The sequence below is a fragment of the Leptopilina boulardi genome, unplaced genomic scaffold (genome assembly GCF_019393585.1).
Source record: "Leptopilina boulardi isolate dan_hultmark-lab unplaced genomic scaffold, ZJU_Lbou_2.1 LbouV2_30, whole genome shotgun sequence".
NCBI classification, from domain to species: domain Eukaryota; kingdom Metazoa; phylum Arthropoda; class Insecta; order Hymenoptera; family Figitidae; genus Leptopilina; species Leptopilina boulardi.
In genome coordinates, this window is record NW_026137863.1 from 2890364 (window position 1) to 2912982 (window position 22619).

A 22619-nucleotide genomic window follows, 5' to 3' on the forward strand; every position below is an offset into this window, starting at 1 on the left:
AACCGGAACTATAACAACTGGTACCATATAGTAACCGGAACCATAAAAATTTGTACCATGTAGTAACTGGTACCATAACTGGTACCGTATAGTAACCGGAACTATAACAACTGGTATCATATAGTAACCGGTATCATAACAACTGGTACCATATAGTAACCAGAACTATAACAACTGGTACCATATAGTAACCGGAACTATAACAACTGGTACCATATAGTAACCGGAACCATAAAAATTTGTACCATGTAGTAACTGGTACCATAACTGGTACCGTATAGTAACCGGAACTATAACAACTGGTATCATATAGTAACCGGTATCATAACAACTGGTACCATATAGTAACCAGAACTATAACAACTGGTACCATATAGTAACCGGTACCATAACAACAGGTGCCATATAGTAACCAGAACTATAACAACAGGTGCCATATAGTAACCAGAACTATAACAACTGGTGCCATATAGTAACCGGTACCATAGTAACCGGTACCATAGTAATCGGTACCATAACAACTGGAACCATATAGTAACCAGAACCATAACAATCGGTACTATATAGTAACCGGAACCATAACAATTTGTACCATATAGTAACCGATACCACAGTAACCGGTACCATAGTAACTATACCATAACAACCCTTTCCATGCCTGTTTTTTTCCGTAGCAACGGTACTACTAATATTAACATTTAATTAACATTTTTTTTAACCAACAGTGGAAATTGCTTTTACCTAAAATTGAAAAAAAGTTATACTTTTAATCGAATAGAAAAGGTGAAAAAAATGAATTCGAAATGGAGGTAGAAGAGAGGAAGTAAAGAATAAGAGCAGTGGCGACAGGTAGGCATGTCCAGGCCATACATTGGCCATGGGAAGAGATAGGTCTAAGCGCCTCCTGTATCTCATGTAACTAACATTAGATGCATTATTCATGTAAGGTGGCCTGGCGGAGGTGTCACTGCGACAAACAAACACCTTTTGCCACTGAAGTGTTGGAAGAGCTTCTAGACCAACGCACGACGCCAACCGGCCAACCTCTAACTTTCTTGTATATATATATATATATATATATATATATATGTGTGTTTATATATGTATAGTCACACCGTGAGAGATCTGCTCCGATACAGCATTGTAAACCATTGTAATGGTAATACGCCATTCGGCTGATCTGATATATCACGACGCGCGCTCGACTTCTGCCGCAAACTTGTCCTGCGCGTGCGTGCACGTGGATATACATAGGGTTCAACCAATGTTTCTCAAATCTCGATTCACAGATCGCACGACAACGATTATCATCTCTTTAAGACAACGCGGCGTGGTCAAGGTCTTTAGCTTTTCAATATTAACGTATTCTTTCTTTCAAGTACCATTTTTTTTTTTTTTTTTTGTATATTTTTTGTCATTTAGTATCATTCAAATGGTATTATAGCCTATTCTAAAATTTACAAACGAAAATAAAAATTAAGTACAGAACTAAACAAAACCTGAATAGATTGTAAAAATTGTTGAAGATACTATTTAGAAACAGCCTAAGTACCATATTTTGAAATTAGAAATTCTACCAAAACAAGTTTGAAAATCGTAAAATAGCTACAAATTGTATTAACGTACAATTAATAATTCGGATTTTATACTCCAACTAATGGATTGCATTTTATATTCATATATACTTGTCACAAAATGGATTACACTATTTAAAAACAAGATTAAGGATTGTAACATTTACACAGTCCAGACCAAATTAAGGATATGGTAGAAAAAAAAAGTTTTACAACTGGAGGAAAATGAATTGCATCATTTATAAACTCATGTGCGCAGATTATACTAAACGAATCATATATATATATATATTACAAAAATCCTCCAAATAGATATAAATAAAAACTTTTTGTAATATGCAATATTTGGCCTATTTCATAAACAATAATTTAGGTCCTCATGACAAGCGATATACACTAATACACTTCGCGAAGAGGCAAAATTTATATTTTAGTCTTTTATATATATATATATATATATATGAAGAAACAGCGCAGAAAACGATAATTCCTTCGCTTTTATTGCGCTTAAACGAAACGGCCTGTTTGGAACGATCAATTCATATACATATATATACGCGGGGCTTTCAAGACTAATGGGGATTATAATGTCGAACGGGAGGCATGGTAGGCACACCCGTATGAAAATTATGACGGTAATTTTTTACCTTCTCCTTATATTTCTTTCGTCGGTTAAATATATGTTCTTTTATCGTTTTGAATTAAAGCGATCAAGGACATATAGTTGAGAGAGCTCCCACAATCATCACTTTTCATACACTCACAAAAATCCAAGGACAATAATTACAAGAATTATATACACTATGAGAGAAACGATTGGTTGCGATTACCATTATAGTTTTTTTTTTTGCTAATTTATATTAGTTACTGTTACCATTTAGTTAGTCAGCCTAATTAGTTATGCCAACCAATAAAAATAGTAACCACAACTAATAACTTAGCAATAACTTACACTTTTAAAAATCGGGCTTCAACTTTACACTAAAAAGATTGAAATTATATATTTTCAATCTCGACAAGTGCAAATGTTTATATTTCATTGGCTTAAAGTTTTTTGTCCAACCAATGACATGCAAACATTTACCCTTTTCGGATTGAAAATATATTATTTCAATCTTTTTAGTGTAAAGTTGAAGCTGCCTACTATGTAGAAATTTATACTTTTCTGCACTGCTTGTAATTTTGTTGCCTACTGTGTAGAAACGTATACTTTTCTGCACTGCTTTATAACTTTGCTGCATACTGTGCAAAAAAGTGTACTTTGCTACATACTAGGCAGAGAAGTATACTTTTCTGTACTGTTTTATAATTATTCTGCCTACTATGTTGAAATCTATACTTTTCTGCACTGTTTTTTTTATAACTTTGCTGCCTACTATGTTAAAATGTATACTTTTCTGCACTGTTTTTTTTATAACTTTGCTGCCTACTGTGTAGAAATGTATACTTTTCTGCACTGCTTTACAACTTTGCTGCATACTGTGCAGAAAAGATTACTTTTCTACAAAAAAAAAATTATTTAAAAGACAGTGCAGAAAAGTATATTTTTCTACACTGTTTTAGTTTTTCTGCCTACTGTACCGAAAAGTGTACTTTGCTGCACACTGTCTAGAAAAGTACACTTTTCCGCACTGATTTTTTTCCTGCATAGAAAAAAACTTTGCTTTAGCATCAAAAGAAATACAAAAGTCCAACCAATGACATGCAAACATTTACCCTTTTCGGATTGAAAATATATTATTTCAATCTTTTTAGTGTAAAGTTGAAACCCGATTTTTAACAGTGTAGTTTACAAATTAAAAATGATAACCCCAACCAATCTTTTCTTTGTACAAAATGAAGAAAAATTTAGTCGATTTTGAATCCAATCTGTCAATGAATTAAAAAAAAAATCGATCACAGTTGAAATGATAAGTTATAAAGAATTTTAACAAGGAAGATATGCGAAATTCACACGCAAGATTTCTCAGACAAGGTCGTAATTGTTGGAGAGAATTTTTTTTCACGACACTGCGTTCTATGGAGTATATACAATCCAAGGAGGCATTGTAGCCTTACAAGTTTTACAAAGTGGACACATAACAAATGCCCGGCACGCATACATTAGCCGCATTAATACCTGTTTGGATTTATTAATGTCCATATTATATTCATGCGTATATAGCGTTACACGGGGCGATACATTGCGCTGGGGATGCGCTTTCGATGATATATTCGAATCTATTGTTCGCCGAGATGCTGGCATAAGACTTTTTTTTTTTACTGCGCGCAAGCTCATTCTACAGGTACACTCACGAGCGTAAGACTCTTCTCACGTTTGTAATCAAACCCACAATTCAACTTCTATTACGTAGACAGAGAGAGAGAAAAAAAAATTCCCTACAAGAATTCGAATAGGAAACATATCGAATAAATCACCAAAAAATTAATATTTTTGCAATGTTTCAAGAAGATAATAAAAAAAAGATTGTAGAAAATAGTCAACAGAATACTATCACATTAATTAATTGTGTAAAATGAAATAAAAATGTGGATATAGCAATTAGGCAAGTAGTATATATTCGAGTTAACTTTAATTATCAAGATATAAATATTTCTTATCCTTGAAGATAATAAAAATACCGATCTATCAGTTACGTGCAGATGTTGTAACCAGTGTCTCCAGCTTTGCACACTTTGTACAGTAATGACTTAACACTCGAGTCGTTACTAGGCACTTTGTTTGACTTTGAGTATGATAAATTACTCCCTGCCGTATGAATGGGTTATTAAACCTTAATTATGACTTTTTAAGTACGCGAAAGAGACTGAAATAAATGTTACGTATTTCTAAACTAAAAAAAAAAAAAATATTTTTCTATGTGGAACTACAGCAAAGTAAATTAACTACTTTGAAATTTATTTTTTAACGAGAATTTGATTCTTTTTTTTTAAAAAAAAAAAAGGGCGTGCAACCAATCAGCAAGCGCGAGAAATTGGAAATAAAAAGAATATAGCCTTTTTCGATCACAGATTATACCCTCGGTGCGGTCAATCGAACTTTATTGTTTGTGAGTCAACTCCCACGTTGAAAGTGAACACAAGACATATTATATACGCGAGAAATGCAAGGCGTGTTATACGGGAATTGTCCGTGAAATGGGTTGGCCTTTTAAAGGGACCAAGAATCTCAACCCGGCACCGACGTATATGGGACCTTAAAGCTACTCTTTTCGTGCGACGAACCAGAGGCTCGTTGACTAATTTTTTTTTTACATACCATCTCATCTTCTTTCCTTTTTACACCACCAGATATCCTTCTTATATTGCGCCGTATATAACATTGCATCTATCTCATACATGACAGACTCAACACAAAATGAAAGAGAGACAACTTTCACTTACCTGAAACAAACAAGAAAAAAAAATCATTATTAATTATATTGTCATTGTAGAAGGTAATTAAGAGAGACTTAACGTCTTGTTTCTATGGTCAGATTTAAAAAAAAAGAGAAATTACGACTAAAAGAAATATTCTGTACTGTTTTTTATAAGTTTTCTGTATATTGTGCTGAAAAGTGTTATTTTCTACACAGTATGCTAAAAAGTACACTCCTATACACAAAAAATTATTTTAAAAAGTAGTAAAGAAAAGTATATTTTACTGCACTGTATAACTTTACTGCATACTGTGTGGAAAACGTACTTTTCTGCACTGTTTTATAGTTTTGCTGTTTTCTGTACAGAAAAGTGAACTTTACTGCCTAATGTGTAGAAATTTATACTTTTCTGCACTGCTTGTAATTTTTTTACCTACTGTGTAGAAACGTATACTTTTCTGCACTGCTTTATAACTTTGCTGCATACTGTGCAAAAAAGTGTACTTTGCTACATACTAGGCAGAGAAGTATACTTTTCTGTACTGTTTTATAACTATTCTGCCTACTGTGTAGAAATGTGTACTTTTCTACACTGCTTGTAATTTTTTTACCTACTGTGTAGAAATGTATACTTTTCTGCACTGCTTTACAACTTTGCTGCATACTGTGCAGAAAAGTTTACTTTTCTACAAAAAAAATTATTTAACCCGGCGAGTATGTGGCGCGAAACTGTTACACCGACTATGTGGTGGGCATGACATGCCCTGACTGTAAAATTGCTATTAGAAGTTAGATTTTACTATATTAAGTTAATTTTTGGTATTATATTATAAAAAGGTATCTAATAAATACACTACGATAACTCCAGCTACTCGAAGTGCCAGAACGCCAGAATGAAAATTATAGGAATTAATATATTTCAAGTAAATGTGGAGCATGAGATGCCCAACCGCATACTCGCCGGGTTAAAAGACAGTGCAGAAAAGTATATTTTTCTACACTGTTTTAGTTTTGCTGCTTTCTGTACAGAAATGTGAACTTTGCTGCCTACAGTGTAGAAACGTATACTTTTCTGCACTGCTTTATAACTTTGCTGCATACTGTGCAAAAAAGTGTACCTTGCTACATACTATGCAGAGAAGTATACTTTTCTGTACTCTTTTATAATTATTCTGTCTACTGTGTAGAAATGTGTACTTTTCTATACTGCTTGTAACTTTGCTGCCTACTGTGTAGAAATGTATACTTCTCTGCATTGCTTTACAACTTTGCTGCATACTGTGCAAAAAAGTTTACTTTTCTACAAAAAAAATTATTTAAAAAACAGTGCAGAAAAGTATATTTTTCTACACTGTTTTAGTTTTTCTGCCTACTGTACCAAAAAGTGTACTATGCTGCACACTGTCCAGAAAAGTACACTTTTCCACACTGATTTTTTTCACAACTTTCCTGCATAGAAAAAAAAACTTTGCTTTAGCATCAAATGAAATACTTTTCTGCACCTTTTCTTTTCACAGCACATAAAGTTGGGTAAAAGAACACAACAAGTTGAAGACAAAAAAAAATTCACTACAAATTGAGTTGAGATTTCATTATTTCAAAGTAAACACGCGACTATTTCAGCAGAGTTGAACAAGAACTTTTTACGAGTCAAGGGACAGAACAATAATAGGTATTATTCTCTCTGAATTTTTTGCGGCTTGCAATAAACAGGAGTGTCTTTGAAATGTCCCTAGGTATCTCTCTATTTCCCAGAGCAGGGACATCTCGTTAGTACGAGGCTGTAGGTCTTTTCTAGAGGGTGTCGTAGAGGCAACAACACCTCAAACGATATATCTGAAAGTGGATTTTACTCTTTCTCTTTCTTTCTTTCTTTCTTTCTTTCTCCTATCCTTAAGGGAGTGTGTGAATATGTCGTGTGCACGTCGCGTGTATACAATACGCGCGAAGGACGTGCGTGCGAAAATAAATATCCGGGGTTAGGTGTGAACAATGAATGGACATCGTCGTTGCGAGAGAGGATAGAATCGGCAGATGCATAGAGTCAAGGTGTGTTAGAGAGACATCGAGAACAAGACAGGTTCGCTGGCCACGTCGATACTCGTTAACTATAACATCAGGGGAAGCCCTTTTACCATAAGATATAGGATGCGACACGATACCAACACTCGATTATATTCCTTAGTTTTCACGTATTACGCCCGACTTTATGTGATAATTAATTTCCGAATAAATTTAAAAAAAAATTAATTCTCAAAAAAAAAATTGGAATTTAATGAACATGTACAGTGCAATAATAATTTGTTTTTGTGCCATTAAATATGTCATCATTATCTTTATTAAAACGAAGTCTATTTTCAAACATAGATCTAAACCCCCACCACCACAAACACTTTGGCTAATTTTAAGATTTACCCGCTTATAAATACTGCAAAAATTAAATAGAACAATTTCTAATGAATCATTTTCATTGAAAGAGGCTTTAAAAAAAAATTCTTCATTCTTACAATGTAAAAAACGAATCATTATTTTAATTAATTAAATAATTGTTTATACTCCACGTTTCACACAATTGTATTCGAAGTTAATATAGTTAATGAATTTACAATTAATTTTTCTTTCAAACTTTCTAAAATATATAATTAATTTTAATTTATAATTAATTTTTTCTCCTTAATATAAATAGTGTATAAAGTAAATTCTAAATTATTTTTCTATTTTAATGAAAGAAGAAATTTTATTGAATTTTATTAATTAAATATATTTGAGTATATAATTAATAATCCTAGGAAGTTTTTATTTACCGTATTATATAGAAGGATTAGAGTGAAAATTAAAGGCTTTATTTTCAAATGACGCTGTCTGTCTTCACTGACCATTACTACTAGCAATTTCGTGTCTGACTGTTTCTATATATATATACTACAGTGTGATCATTTAAGTAGAAAAACTCGTAAAGGTCAGACGCGCAACGTTAATTAAGAGTGAGAAGATTTACCGTGATCGTATATACATATATATATGTATATATTTAACCCTTTTTTCTACTTATTTTCTATTTCTTTTTATCATCTATTTAATACTTTTCTTCTATAACTTTTAAAACATTTTTTTTATTCTAAAGAAAAAGAAATAAAATTCTATTTCAATTTTTTTTTTGAAAATGTTTTAAAGAAAATAAAAACAGTAATTAAATATTGATTTCGCGAGACCAGAATTTGAGAATATTTAATATAAATAAGATAGTGGATCTCTCTCTCTCTCTCTCTCTCGGGGGGGCAAAGTGCTTGACACGTATCTCCGTTTTGTTGGCGACACTGCTATATGGTCCCTCCTCTAATTACTACTTTTTGTTTGAAAACTATACATCGTGCGTGTAGGTGTATTATAAAATATACAAGAGCCCGACACGGCAATTGCCACCACTGAGTTAAAATATTAAATATCAACGCACAGTATATAATTATACAAGTGCGGCGGCAACGATTAGATCTAAAAAAAAAAACCTGGCCACTTTAATGCTGTTAATTGCGATGGATTGTGTAATTGTTGAGACTAAGGGGACGCGTATTATTCTTCTATATGTAAGACGCAAATTAGTGCTTATAGACTTTAGTGTCCTGATATAAACCACAAAACAAAATATATATATATATACAAAGGGAACTTAACGGAAAACGCTCATCAGGTGAACATCACACACAAAACGTATACATAAACCTCGTTTCTCGATAAAATGTTTCCCCGATATATATATATATATTAGCTGCTTTTAAAATTCAAACGTACATCTAATTTATTTTCTCTTTAAAACGTGACCTAATTAAAATCTTAATCTTCCAATAAAAATGATGTTTATTAGAAAATTAATGAAAAATTTTTCAATTGCCATAAAAGTAGGTACGAAAAAAAAAATATGTATAAGAATATTTATAAAGTAATTTAAAAGTATGTTTTGAAATATTTATGAAATAATTAAAATATACATTGAAAATATATTTAAAAAGACATAATTTTTTTAAATACTGAACTATTTAATTATTCAACTAGTATCATCATGTTATTATTATTATTATATCATATTATAATTAATAAAGAAACTATTAAATGACGTAAAAATAGACAATCGGATATATTCACGTCTTTTCACGGCGTGAAAATAGACATTTTGGCTAAATTCACGTCATTGTAAGGTGTTAAAATCACACATTTGTCTAAAATCACGTCATTTACGTCGTGAAAATAGACAGTCGTCTAAAGTCACGTCTTTTCACGGCGTAAAAATAGGCATTTGGTTTAAATTCACGTCATTATATGTTGTGAAGATAGACAATCGGATAAAGTCACGCCTTTTCATGACGTGAAAATAGACATTGGCTACAGTGACGTCTTTTCACGGCGTGAAAATAGATAATCGTCTAGAGTCACGTCTTTTCACGTCATTGTACGTCGTGAAGATAGACAATCGAATAAAGTCACGCCTTTTTACGACGTGAAAATAGACATTTGGCTACAGTGATGTCTTTTCACGCCATGATAATAGACAATCGTCTAAATTCGCGACTTTCCACGGCGTGAAAATAGCTACAGTCACGTTATTTTACGCCGAGAAAAAAATTTATATATAATTTTACTATTCTATATATATATCCAGCAAGGAATAAGAAAAATGATATCTAATTTAGAGATTTAAAAAAGATTCGCTAAACAAGATGATTGGTATTTAAATTTTTCTTTTTCATCTATTCCAGAAATAGCTCATAGGAAATATAAAAGAGCATATAAGCATTTTATGGTATTCGCATTTACAGGATAACAGCGCCTCCTCAAACTTCTCTTTCCTAACGTATATATATATATATATATATATATATATATATATATATATATATATATATATATATACCTGTGGTATTTGAGAATTTATAAAAAGAAAATCGTGAACGTCTACTTAGTTTGTCGACGTATTTATCTGGGAGAGAAGAGTGGGTGCACGTCGCATGCGTCCTCTTAATACATCTGCCCGTCTAATAATCTATCCCGTTGGTGCATTTGCAATGGTACAACGGCATTAATCCGCCAGTCGACCAAAGATCCCTGGCAATAAACACAGTGAAGTTATTGCTTTCCTGTGTCTTGTACCAAAGGCAAGTTACACACATTGCAGTGTCGCGAGTTTTTCAAAAAAAATATAGAAAGAAAAAGAAAAAAAAAATCTTCGTTAATTGCCAACTTGCAAAAACGATCTCTATCTATATGTATACACATCGTCATTAAGACAATGAAAACCAATCCTAGCATTTTGTATATATAAAGCAACTCTTTTTATATAAATTAAACCGCAAAAATCTCTTTTTATTTTTTATTACTTAAAATAATTTTATTTGTCGAAATTTCCTTAAAAATTTCCGCAAAACTTTTTAGTGATCAATTTCCGGGAACTTTTTCACATGGGATACGAGAGATAACTAAAAAAAAAAGAAAAAAAAGAAAAATAAACTTTCTTTACACAAGAATTCCAAAGTCTGAAATCACTTGTTCATCATCTTAACCAAACATAATTTGGTAAATTTTATCGTATATAATTAGCATCGAAAATTATCATAAATATACACGTACACACCGGTAGTTTAATTCAATCGCCTTAATCGTTAATGCACTTTTATCAGAGGGAAAGCACTCGAGGCTCTTTTACTGGAATTCAATTACGTTCAAAATTTATAAAACAAAAAAAAAATAAACATTTGTTCCGTAAATTAATGAAAGAATAAAAAAACATTTCGTAAACGCACACGTGTAAGTTTGAAAATATTTTTTGAAAACTATACAAGAATTCATGTTTTATATTTAATCAATATATTTTTTTTTTTTTAGATCAATTTGCATACACCGAGAAGAGAAAAAGTGAAACAAAAAAAAAAAATATTCATCGATGAATCCGAAAACTTTTTCAATCCCGGGTATATATGTAACGTTATTTTCCCTATCATTAAATTCACACCGTGCCAGACGCACCCGGAGGTGCATTTAACGGACAGGTAACCTCGTGTTTGCGATTCGCATCATCGACTCTGACATGCTCGACAGCCGCGTGTTCCTCTCACGTCCTCTGCAAAATTTTAACAACTTACACATCAGTGACAAGTCGGAAATTATCGCAAACCGTTAACGAGAAATCGTGCTTCCGTCACTTACACGATCGCGCGGCTCTTTAGTCTTTTTTTTCAAATATTGTCCAATTAAAAAATTTCATTATTCAAAAATTATTTTTCATCTCAAATTTTAAAAATTTGTGAAAAATAATTTTTAATTACTAAATAATAAATAAACAAAAGTAAATAATTCAAAAATGGAAAAAAATTGAAAAAAAAACATTAGAAATATTAAAACTCATGCGATGACTCTCAATGCCTACCGCGCGTCTTTTTCGCATTAGTGAATTCCATTGCAATTTGTAACGCCATCTTGGGTTCTGCGGTGGCATATACAACTATGAAAAGCGCGATTTTCAAAAGAAGAACGGAAGGAAGGAAGAAGAAAGGAATATGTTGAAGAGAATAACGTGGCATCAAGAAAATAAATGATCCTATTACGCCATATATCAATCATGACAAAAAGCCTTGTGCCAGCTGATGGCTTTGAAGACAGACAAGAGAGGGAAAAGAGAGAAGAGATATAAACTCCAAGAAATTACTTTCAACAAAAGGGGGGTAAAAATCCTCTAAAAATATGACAATTTACCAATCCAATTGAAAAAGTGACAACCAATTTTTTTTGAAATCGAAAAATATATTCTACACTGAGTGAAAAAAATATTTTTTCATGACACTGAGAAAAATGTTTAGTCAGAGCAACCAAAAATTTGGCTAGGCCAATAAAAAAGTTTATTAAGCAACCAAACTATTTGTTTGAGTCAACCAATTATTTACTCTCTAAATCTGCATTAGTAAAAAAGTTTACTAATTTGAATTAGTAACTCACTTTTTGCTTCTCAATTAGTAAAATTTTATTAATTATTAGTATAACTTTTACTAACAATTAGTAAAATTTAACTAATTCTAAAGCAAAAAGTGAGTCACTAATTTAAATTAGTAAACATTTTTACTAATTTAGATTTAGAGAGTATTTGAGTCAACCAAAAAATTTGGTTGAGTGTTTTTTGTTGTCGTAAGAAAAATATTTGGTTAGCTCAACCAAATTTTTTTTTAGGTCAACAAAAATGTTTGGTTGATCAAACCAACAGTTAGGACAATAAAAAATAATTTGGTTTTTTAGACCAAACTATTTTTTTCTGTTAACCAAATTATTTTGTTACCGTAACCAAATTTTAGTTGGAATTTAAAAATTTAAACCAAATGTTTAGTTGAGACAACTACGACTTTATATCAGCCAACTAAAATTTAGTTACAAGAACCAAAATAATACTGATAATAATAATAATAATAATAATAATAATAATAATAATAATAATAATAATAATAATAATAATAATAATTTATCAAGAGTCACGAAGCCGATTGTTGTCGCGCGTGAATAAAAAAAGAAGAGAGAAAGAGAGAGAGAGAGAAAGAGAAGTGTCGTAAGGCTGCCGCCCCCGCAAGAAACGCGTCTCATCTTGTCGATGCGGAGAGTTTCTTGTAAAGTTTCTCGCGCCGCGCGCGGCATGTTTAGGAGCTGTTGGAACGCGGTCCAAAAGGGGTTTTAACACGATGGAAAAAGCGCGACCAAGGCAATTTGTGGGACACAAGGTATATATCTACTTTGCCATATTCGCAGGATAAATAAACACGCTGACTTGATACGGAGACGCATCGGTAGTCACGGCGGCATTTCTGCAAAGAGCAAATGCCGCTTCGAGATATAGCTTCTGTTGCTTTCATTAGCGGCGATGCCTAGCTAATTCGATAAAACTGAAAAATTCCAATGTCGCGTAATTGAGAAATATATAGGCGCTTCAAAATCAAAATACTCAAAGAGATGAATTCTTCATCCCTATTATAAAAATTACACGAGTATTATCAAATATATATTTACAAATAATTTTTCTATTCATTTCTAAAACAATTTTTATTCCAAAAAGAAATCATGTGAATGATTAAATTAAAATTAAATTATTTGAAAAAAAACCTTGAATGAATGTAGTCACAATAAAGAAGGAAATTAATTATTAAATTTAATTAATAGCAATTTAATAAAAATGTTAAGGGTTCACTGTGTTCTGCAAGTATTTATATTCTTGTCAGAAGTCAAAGAATATACGAAGTCGTAATCATGCTGATAAGAGTGTGAGGTGTAGAAATAAGACTGAACAATAAACTAGTTTGAACCGCGTACAACATTTGCGGCCTTGACACACTAGTCAAGTATGCAGGCGTTACCTCAAGGCACACTGAAATCATCCACGTAATTGGAAAATTAATTCCTCTTTCAAATTAATCGTTCACAAATATATATATATATATATATATATATATATATACAGTAAGAAAAGTACCATGGTAGTCATAGGAAAGCATGCGTTACGCATAAGTTTGTCTCACTCGCACTCATGGGCTGTGACTACCATGGAACTTTTCTGACTGTATATATATATATATATATATATAAATTAATCAACAACAATAATTCTGTTTTTAGAAATAATTTGCAAAAAGTGACGCGTCACGAATAAAAGGTAAAAACAAAAAATTATAGATTATGTTTTTGAAATTTTATCTATAATAAAAATTTGAAAAAAATAAATTCTCTCGTATAAATCAAAGCGACGATGATTCGTTGCATTCGGATTTTTGATCGTTTTTTTTTGCGCTTGGAATCGCTCGACAAAATTGCATTTAGTCTCGGCAGAAAGATGAAAAGGAGCAAAAAATAAAATGCAAAAAAAGCAAAAGAAGAAGAAGAAGGAAAGAAACTGGCGGATTAATCTGATCGGCTGAACATTTGTACGGAATGTCGAGCAAGTGAGCGTCGCGCACGACGTGGTTGGACCTTCCTGTATTGGATAGACCATTAACGCGCAGACGATCCTCAGATAACGACCTATACAAGCGGGTGGAGCCCTACCACCAAAACATTCGGTTCAAAGTGAATGAGAGAGAGAGAGAAAAAAGAGAGAAAGAGCGATGGGCCCTTTTCAGAAACGTTCAAGTAATCGATTGCTCGATCCTTGTAAATGGAAAGATTCAACATCGTGACAAAGAAAAGAAATAATACAAATCGCGATTCCACCGCAAAGATATTTGCGCTAATTTGAAAGTGAACTTTACCAGAATCGTATCGTGAACAACTTTTGCTAAATCACTTTTATTGATGACATTTTTTTTCAGATATATTATAATCATATTTTATATTTTCAATCGAAAAAAAACTTCCATTATTTCGAATAACAAAAACGATTGTCTTATTTTTAGACAAAAGACACAGAAAAATTAAAAATTAGTTTCAAAACGGGATACAATGAGACAAAAAAAAATAAATTTGCGTTGAAGGGGTAACAGTTTAAAAGGTAGAAAGAAAAATCTCAGTAATTTTAGAAATGAGTTTAGAAAAAAAAGGACGCTGTGGGAAACTTAAGATGTAATTTATAAGACGTTGTAGAAGTATTTTTATAGTATTACAGACATCGCGCCATGGGAACGATATAAGACTGGCAAAAAACTGGGGCCCCGATCGAGGTCGTGGCTTACGCCCACGAGCGGCTAGATAACTATTGTTTCGCGTGCTTAAAAAGACGTTCTCGTTTACTCCCGACCGTCTCTTTTCCCACATAAATCACATCGATGATCCTAAGTGACTGCGTGTCTCTGACGGCGTGGTCAGTAGCTACTCCCATTCTTTTTTTTTGTCATTTTTTTTTCACCCCTTTCCATTTGACCTTCATATAACATTAACCTTGACAATCGGCTTCTTTATAATTCCTCAAATAAATTAGCGTATATATAAAATAAAAACAGAAAAAAAACTCTAAGCAAAAATTTTATTTCAGACACTAGTATCATAAAATAATATTTTAAAGTTTAATTTAAGACATTTTAAAGATCTGAGACACTAAAATGTTTTTAAGTAATTTTTAATAAACGATTGCTACTGGAAAAGGTTACTATGGAAAAGGTTATTATGGAAACGTTTACTATGGTACCCGTTACTATATGGTACCGATTACTATGGTACCAATTACGTTGGTCCCATTTAATTACTATGGTACCAGTTACTGTGGTACCGGTTACTATGGTACCGGTTGCTATGGTACCGGTTGCTATGGTACCGGTTACTATGGTACCGGTTACTATGGTACCGGTTACTATGGTACCGGTTACTATGGTACCGGTTACTATGGTACCAGTTACTATGGTACCAGTTACTTCGGTACCAGTTACTTTGGTGCCATTTAGTTATTATGGTACCAGTTACTATGATACCGGTTACTACGGTACCAGTTACTTCGGTACCAGTTACTTTTGTGCCATTTACTTATTATGGTACCAGTTACTATGGTACCGGTTACTATGGTACCGGTTACTATGGTACCGGTTACTATGGTACCAGTTACTATGGTACCAGTTACTTCGGTACCAGTTACTTTGGTGCCATTTACTTATTATGGTACCAGTTACTATGGTACCGGTTACTATGGTACCTGTTACTATGGTACCGGTTACTATGGTACCAGTTATTTCAAAATATCAAAAACACTAAAAAAAAAGTCCCTAACCAAAAAACCTGTTTTTAGAGTTTCCTAAAAATTTTAACTGTTGGAAGAATTTTCTTATTTTATCAATTAAAATTGATTTGACACTTTTGTATGAAAGACGAACTGGAAGAAACATAATGTCTCTTCAGTTGCGCATATCTCTCCATACATTTTATAATTTTAAATTGCAGTTTACGCAAATGTCTGGGAGGTAGACTTTGCTTTTGAAATTGTAACCACAATGACGTTGAACACCGTAATCACGTTACTAATATATACATATATATACACACACTGCGTACAGAAATACGCGTATTTATTTCAATCAAGGAACGAAAGCTATTTCTGAAATTGGTCCTTGAATAGTAATTTTTTTTTTACATTACAAATTGTGCGGTAGATTAGCGTTAGGTAATTACGATAATAATAATCATACAAAATTGTCAATATTGTGGATTTTATTTTCTTTTTTCATTTCTTTTTTTTTGGAAAGACGAGAAGAGAAGCTGTTTGAGCATTCATGTAATATAATTGCGACCGGTTGTGTGGGCGCCAGGATTCTTGTCACTTGTCCTGAAGATACGGCGTAAACTCCGAAAATAAAATACATTATTTTACCAAAGTGAACTAATGGTCACAATTTATTTTCATTTACCGTAAACTTTCTCACGAAAAAAAAAATCAAATATATAAATAAATTGCAAAAAGAAATGCAGGATTTAAAAAAGAAAATCATTATCCCTTATTAATTTCACATACATATAAAAAAACATAGTTTCGCAAAGAAAGAAAAAAAAAATTCCATTTGTCCTAAAGCAAAACAATTATTCAATTGTTGCATTGGCTCATTGTAAATTTGAAATATGAGTTCAAAGACAGATAACAATTCAGCGTCAATTTTATACCTTTCCAATATAGTTTCAGGACACGGGTCAGTTGAGAAACGACGTTTCAATATCGATCTAGAAACGAGATGTTCGGATCGGACCAATAAACTATAAAGAGTGAAAACGTTGTCGAAATATCGACAACCGAGAGAGGTTTCGATTGACGAAGATTGAAAAACGAGGAAGAGAGAGACTGATTTAGCGTGAATTGCGCCGTGGGAACTTTGCAAGTCCAACAAACTTGGATCTTACTTTTATTCTCGTTTTTTTTTCATGATGCAACTTTTTAAGCTCTCGCGGAATGTTCAATTACAATCTTTCAACATTAATAATGCAATAATATCAATTGTAGATAATGCAATCTTCAAAATATTTTTAAAAAAATTTAATTTATGTAATAATAATTAAAAATTTAATTACAAAAAATACAATATAATGACAATTATTATAATTAATAAAGAGTAAGTTAATAGCGAAATTGAAGGAGGATAAAAATTCTACGATAACTGTTATGAATTGTGAATCGAAAGTTCCGTTATTCAATTTAAATTAAAATAATTACATACCGCACAATTATACATATGGTGCATGTAAAAAAAATTTTATCCACGTTTTGCTATATATAGGGTCATAATTATAAGTTTTTTTCTTTTTTTTTTTTTTTTTACTTTTTCTCAGGTGTTGAGTTGTGATAGTCTTCAAAGACAGCAGAGAGGAAGCTCAAGGACGCGCACATGTCGTCTTTTCATCTTTGTCTTTTTCTTATAGTCGATTACATATCCCGCTTCCACTATATATATATATATATATATGTGACGCTCCACGAGAAAAGGGACCTAACGTGCTTTTGACTTAAGGTTCGCTTTTACCGTGCAATGACACAGTGAATGAACCTTAAGTCAAAAGCACGTTAGGTCCCTTTTCTCGTGGAGCGTCATATATATATATATATATATATATATATATATATATATAGATATACTCGTTTAACTTGTCGTTCTCTCATCCTCTACCTACTTTTCGTCCTTTTCTTCTCTCTCAGATGTTTCTTTACATTTAACCGTCTGATAACATATAATCCACGTCGAGTAAATAACTCAGCACTTTCAGTTCCATATTATATTATAAATAACAAAATGCCAATTATTATTATTATTTCACACGCAGTGATTTAATTTACTAATGAAAAAAATATTGTTTCGCTACCATATTATATCTAAAGAATTAGTAAAAATTTTAACTAATTTGAGTTAAGATTATTACTAATTCTTTACAGAGTTCGAGATGAAATAATTAAAAAATTAATAAAAAAAAAATTATTACTTTTTTCATAAAAATCAAATTAAAAAATAATATCGTTTTTGTTATTTTTTTTAAGAAATAGAGAATTATAATTGTTGCGTATAAGACAAGAAATTTTATATTGTTATTCGAGAATCTCTAGCGATGGCAAATCACGCGGAGGGAGCATTGACACTAACGGCGAACGAAGATATACCCTAACCAAATTACAATCTCGTCGACGGACGCAGGTGTACAGTTTCTTATACGAGCGCGCGCGAGTGCCGATTACCGTTTATCCGTAGAAGCCTTCTGTTATCTTGTGCTATTCCCGTCAAAAGACATCCGTGTTGCCGGCTATTTTTAAGCCTTTGAGTCATTCGCAACCTCTAACGGTCCATTCCGGAATAGAAAATTTTCGGTTATCTGTCTAATGTTACATCTTTAAATATATATATAATAAATCAAATCACTTTAAATTTCTATTTAGAAATTCCATACGAATAACAATATTTCTAAAAAAAAATTATTTTTAGGATTTCGTGACCATAAATGTACCATATTAACTGGTATCATAGTAACCAGTACCATATAGTATCCGGTAGCATATAGTAGCCGGTACCATATAGTAACCGGTACCATCTATTAGCCGGTACTATAGTAACCTGTACCATATAGTATCCGGTACCATATAGTAACCGTACCATAGAAACCGGTACCATAGTAACCGGTGCCATAGTAACCGGTACCATATACTATCCGGTACCATAGTAACCGGTGCCATAGAAACCGGTACCATATAGTATCCGGTACCATATACTATCCGGTACCATAGAAACCAGTACCATACAGTAACCCGTACCATAGTAACCTGTACCATATAGTATCCGGTATAATATAGTAACCGGTACCATATAGTATCCGGTACCATATACTATCCGGTACCATAGTAACCGGTACCATATAGTATCCGGTACCATAGTAACCGCTACCATAGAAACCAGTACCATAGAAACCGTTCCTATAGCAACCATTTCCATGACCTGTTTATCCTTAGCAACCGCTGCTAAGAATTTTTTGTATTAAAAGAAGAAAATTTGAACATTTGTTTTTAAATTCCTCTACAGAATATTTGTTTACCACAATAAAAAAAGAAACCTCAAAAAAAATCTACATTTACTCCCTTACTTAAAATACACATTACAACCTTGAGCAAGATCCTTTTTATAAAGCCTTTCCATAATGGCTTAAGGATTCCGTGTAAAAGTCGCAATATATCCCATGGGAATTTATCGCGCTAATTTCGCGGGACAATGTGAAAGGGGAGAAAAAGAACCCGAGCAGTTTATACTCTCATGTCGCGCGTTGCGAATTACTCTCCATTTACGTATATATATATATATATATATACTTATATTGGGCCCCTTTGCTAATGTTCCTTATGTATACCATTGACCGTAAATATACACTCGACTAATGTGATGCAACCGTGGTCACTGATAGTAAACACGATGACTCTCATCCTCCCCTCTCATTATGTCGCGTGGAACCTTTTATTACATTAAGGAACGAAGAGAATTCACTGAACAACGCAATTCCACCCTCTTTAAACACTCACTCCAATTAGAATTCAAATTAATCGCGAGAGCTTCTTCCGATTTGGCCATTAAACCATACATGAATTTACATGCGGGAATGTCAAGTAGCAAAATATACAACATCCATATAAGACGAAAATTTCGAGTCTCCCTTAATGAATTTAATATCCGGAATATAATTGGAATTTATATATTAATCACGGAAAAAAATCTTTATCTCAAACAATTAGTACAAAATATTTATAAAATAAGATAGGAAATATTCAAGATAAACTAAAACGAAGAAATTGCGATTAGCTACAATTTGTAAACCGAAAACCCATTTCCATTTGGAAATTTGTTAAAGCCATATTAGGGTCACTTGCCTTCAAAACTTCAATTACTGTTCGTAAAATCAGAATTGCAACATAAAAGGCAAAGTTAACTACCAGCTAATAATCATCGAAAAAAATCGAAAGACCGAAAAAAAAACTTGATTGAATGTGTCGAAATAATTCTTACATTTCTATAAATATATTCTAACAAAAATAAACAAAGTTTGTTTAAAAAAAAATAATAAAAACAGTTCAAAGTTTAAAAAGAAAATAATAATTTTTTCCCACTCAAGCCGCATATATATGTATAAAATATATTTACATAAATAGAGACATATGTAAAACTGTGTGTCTTGGAAAACAACGTGACTAGAATCAACATACTGAACGTCATGAGCGCGTAACAACCTCGTTATTTCATCAAAAATGCTAGTTTCGTTTAGCTACCAGTGCCGGACGCACGCCCGCGGTGCTTAAGTCGTGATGTCGGTCTGCCTGTAATTGGACATTCCATTACTTAACTAATGCCACTGTCATCCCTCCATATGGTATTTGCATAACCGTGTCCACGATATTCGTCACACAAAAAAAAAAAATGATAATCTTACACAAAAAAAAAAATTATAATCTCAGACAAGAAAAAAATGATAATCTATTTTAGATACAGAATACAAAAAAAATTTTTAACTCAAAAAACTTAAGATATAAAATTTTAAACAAAATTAGTTTTTGACATTGCGAACAAAAAAATATAAATGACAAAACTCAAAAAATGTACAAAAGGATACGAATGAAAAATCCATTGCTTTCTGTGAGAATGTGAAATTTGAATATGTTTCTACACTGAAAAAAAATTTATTTGATTTAAATACACGATTACTTGACTATTATCAAATAAATATTTACTTGAACCAAATAATTTTTATTTGAATGAAATAAATTTTATTTGAACCAATAATTTCTGTATTTGAAACAAATTAACCATTTAATTGACTCAAATAATAATTATTTTAAATAATAATTAATAATATTAATATTAATAATAAATAACCGATTATTTGAATCAAATAAATTTTTTTTCAGTATCGAATTTTATCTCCATTTGGAAAATAAAATATTGGACCAAGCCTCTCAGTGGAGATTCAAACTACTTCTTCTTCTTCTTCTCACAGAAACTTTCTGTATAAATTTTTGTAGTTTTGTCATTTAAATTTTTGTTCCCAATGTAACAAAAACTACTAATTCCACCAATATCACTTTTTTTCCCTTCAATTCTAATATTCAATAACCTACTCCAAAAAATACACTAAACCAAACAATATAGGCTATATTTAAAAAATAAAAATTAATTCTTCTTTTTAAACGTAAAAAAGAAACTAATTGACCATTTCGAGAAAGAAAGAAAGAAAGAAAAATTTCGCATATATGTAGAAATTTTTTTCATGTCAAGTCTTTATAGATCGAGATCAGGAAAATTCTCCACATGTATATAAGCGCATTACGTTTCAGGTGTATGAAGAAATAATTTCCTTTTACAGAACCTAGTGCCCTAATCACATAACTCATGCGCGTTTTAAATATTCGCTTCTGTTTAGCCATTATAAAACCAACCATGTGTGTGTATATATATAAAATAGAAAAACTTTTATAAAAGAATGAAAACATTTCGACAATTTTGCATGAGTCGTGCCTGCGTTGTCTATTATTATTATCATTATTATTATTATTATTAGTGTTGTTATTATTATTTTATCCTGTAACAGTTTCCATGGAACTCGAACCAAAGTGAGCGGACGGCGTTACTAACGACAGAATACAAACGCAGGTGACAAGCGGCTTGTAACGAGCGAGAGAGCAAAGCGAATCGGTTCGCGGGGAGTAGAGAACCAACCGCTGAGAAGGTGGAAGTGTAGGCGTTCAAGAATCAAGCCATTCGAAAGTTCTACTTCCACTTTACGGGAAACCGTATAAAATTCTCAACTTCAATATCGTGTGCGCGAGATTATAAAAGGGGGACTTTATAATGTCTCCTTAAATACTTTCACTTATTACACAATTATTTTTCATTTCCAAATTCGTATTAGAGCAAAATATAAAATATTTGCCTTTTTTTTTTTTTGCAGTGTAACTGAAATTAGCAAATTTTTAAAATACATAACTATCCGAAAAAGAAGAACAATTCCAAGAAAGTATTTATATTTTTCTCTTTTTAGGATAAAAAATGCGAACGAAACGAGCGACACCTGCCGTTTACAAAAGTATATAATATCAGTATATATAGCACTTGTCTCTCGAGAATTCAACGCATCTTACGGTACATATCAGAAGTACAAACTTTTCAATTGGCCAAAAGACAAGAAAAGGAAGAAGAAGAAGAAGAAGAAGAAGAAGAAGAAGAAGAAGAAGAAGAAGAAGAAGAAGAAGAAAGAGGATGTAGCGAAGAAACAAGAGAAGGAAACGGGGCAAAAACGAGCAAGTTTATGACATCGGATGCCGGGTGGTTGAGCACGTACTCCCGATGTATGACAAGTCCACATGCAGCCCACTAACGAGCTGACCGTATGGAGTATAGTCCACTCTGTTGTGTCACCAAGAAATATCTTCCACTTGTGGTTCGCAACACCATTTGGTTTGCATCTGCATCCATAGACGATGTACATGTTGCACATATATATATAACCAACTAGAAGAGAGCTATACTATGTCCGCGATACTGGTTTATATTGAACTGACAACTTTGTTAGCGGCGCACTTATATACAGATAGTGTTCAAGACCCCGTTATAGAGGAGCTTCATCCTACAGGTTGTAGGTTACGGTGCTATCCGATGAACCAAACCACCACTAAGGAGGCACACAACTTCAAATTGGATGATGAACCCTCAAACGATGAAAACTATCTTGAAATAAATCCTTT

At 32.2% G+C, this 22619-nt stretch overlaps 1 protein-coding gene across 1 annotated transcript in view; it reads right to left on the reverse strand.

Annotated features, from left to right (window-relative positions):
• The window catches only part of LOC127282379 (zinc finger protein with KRAB and SCAN domains 8-like), a 248757-nt gene extending 226394 nt beyond the window's left edge, over positions 1-22363 (reverse strand). Inside the window, exon 1 of the mRNA XM_051306566.1 lies at positions 22174-22363. Within this exon, the coding sequence (XP_051162523.1) occupies positions 22174-22363 (190 nt within the window). The remainder of the gene's footprint in view (positions 1-22173) is intronic.
• Positions 22364-22619: the final 256 nt, after the last annotated feature.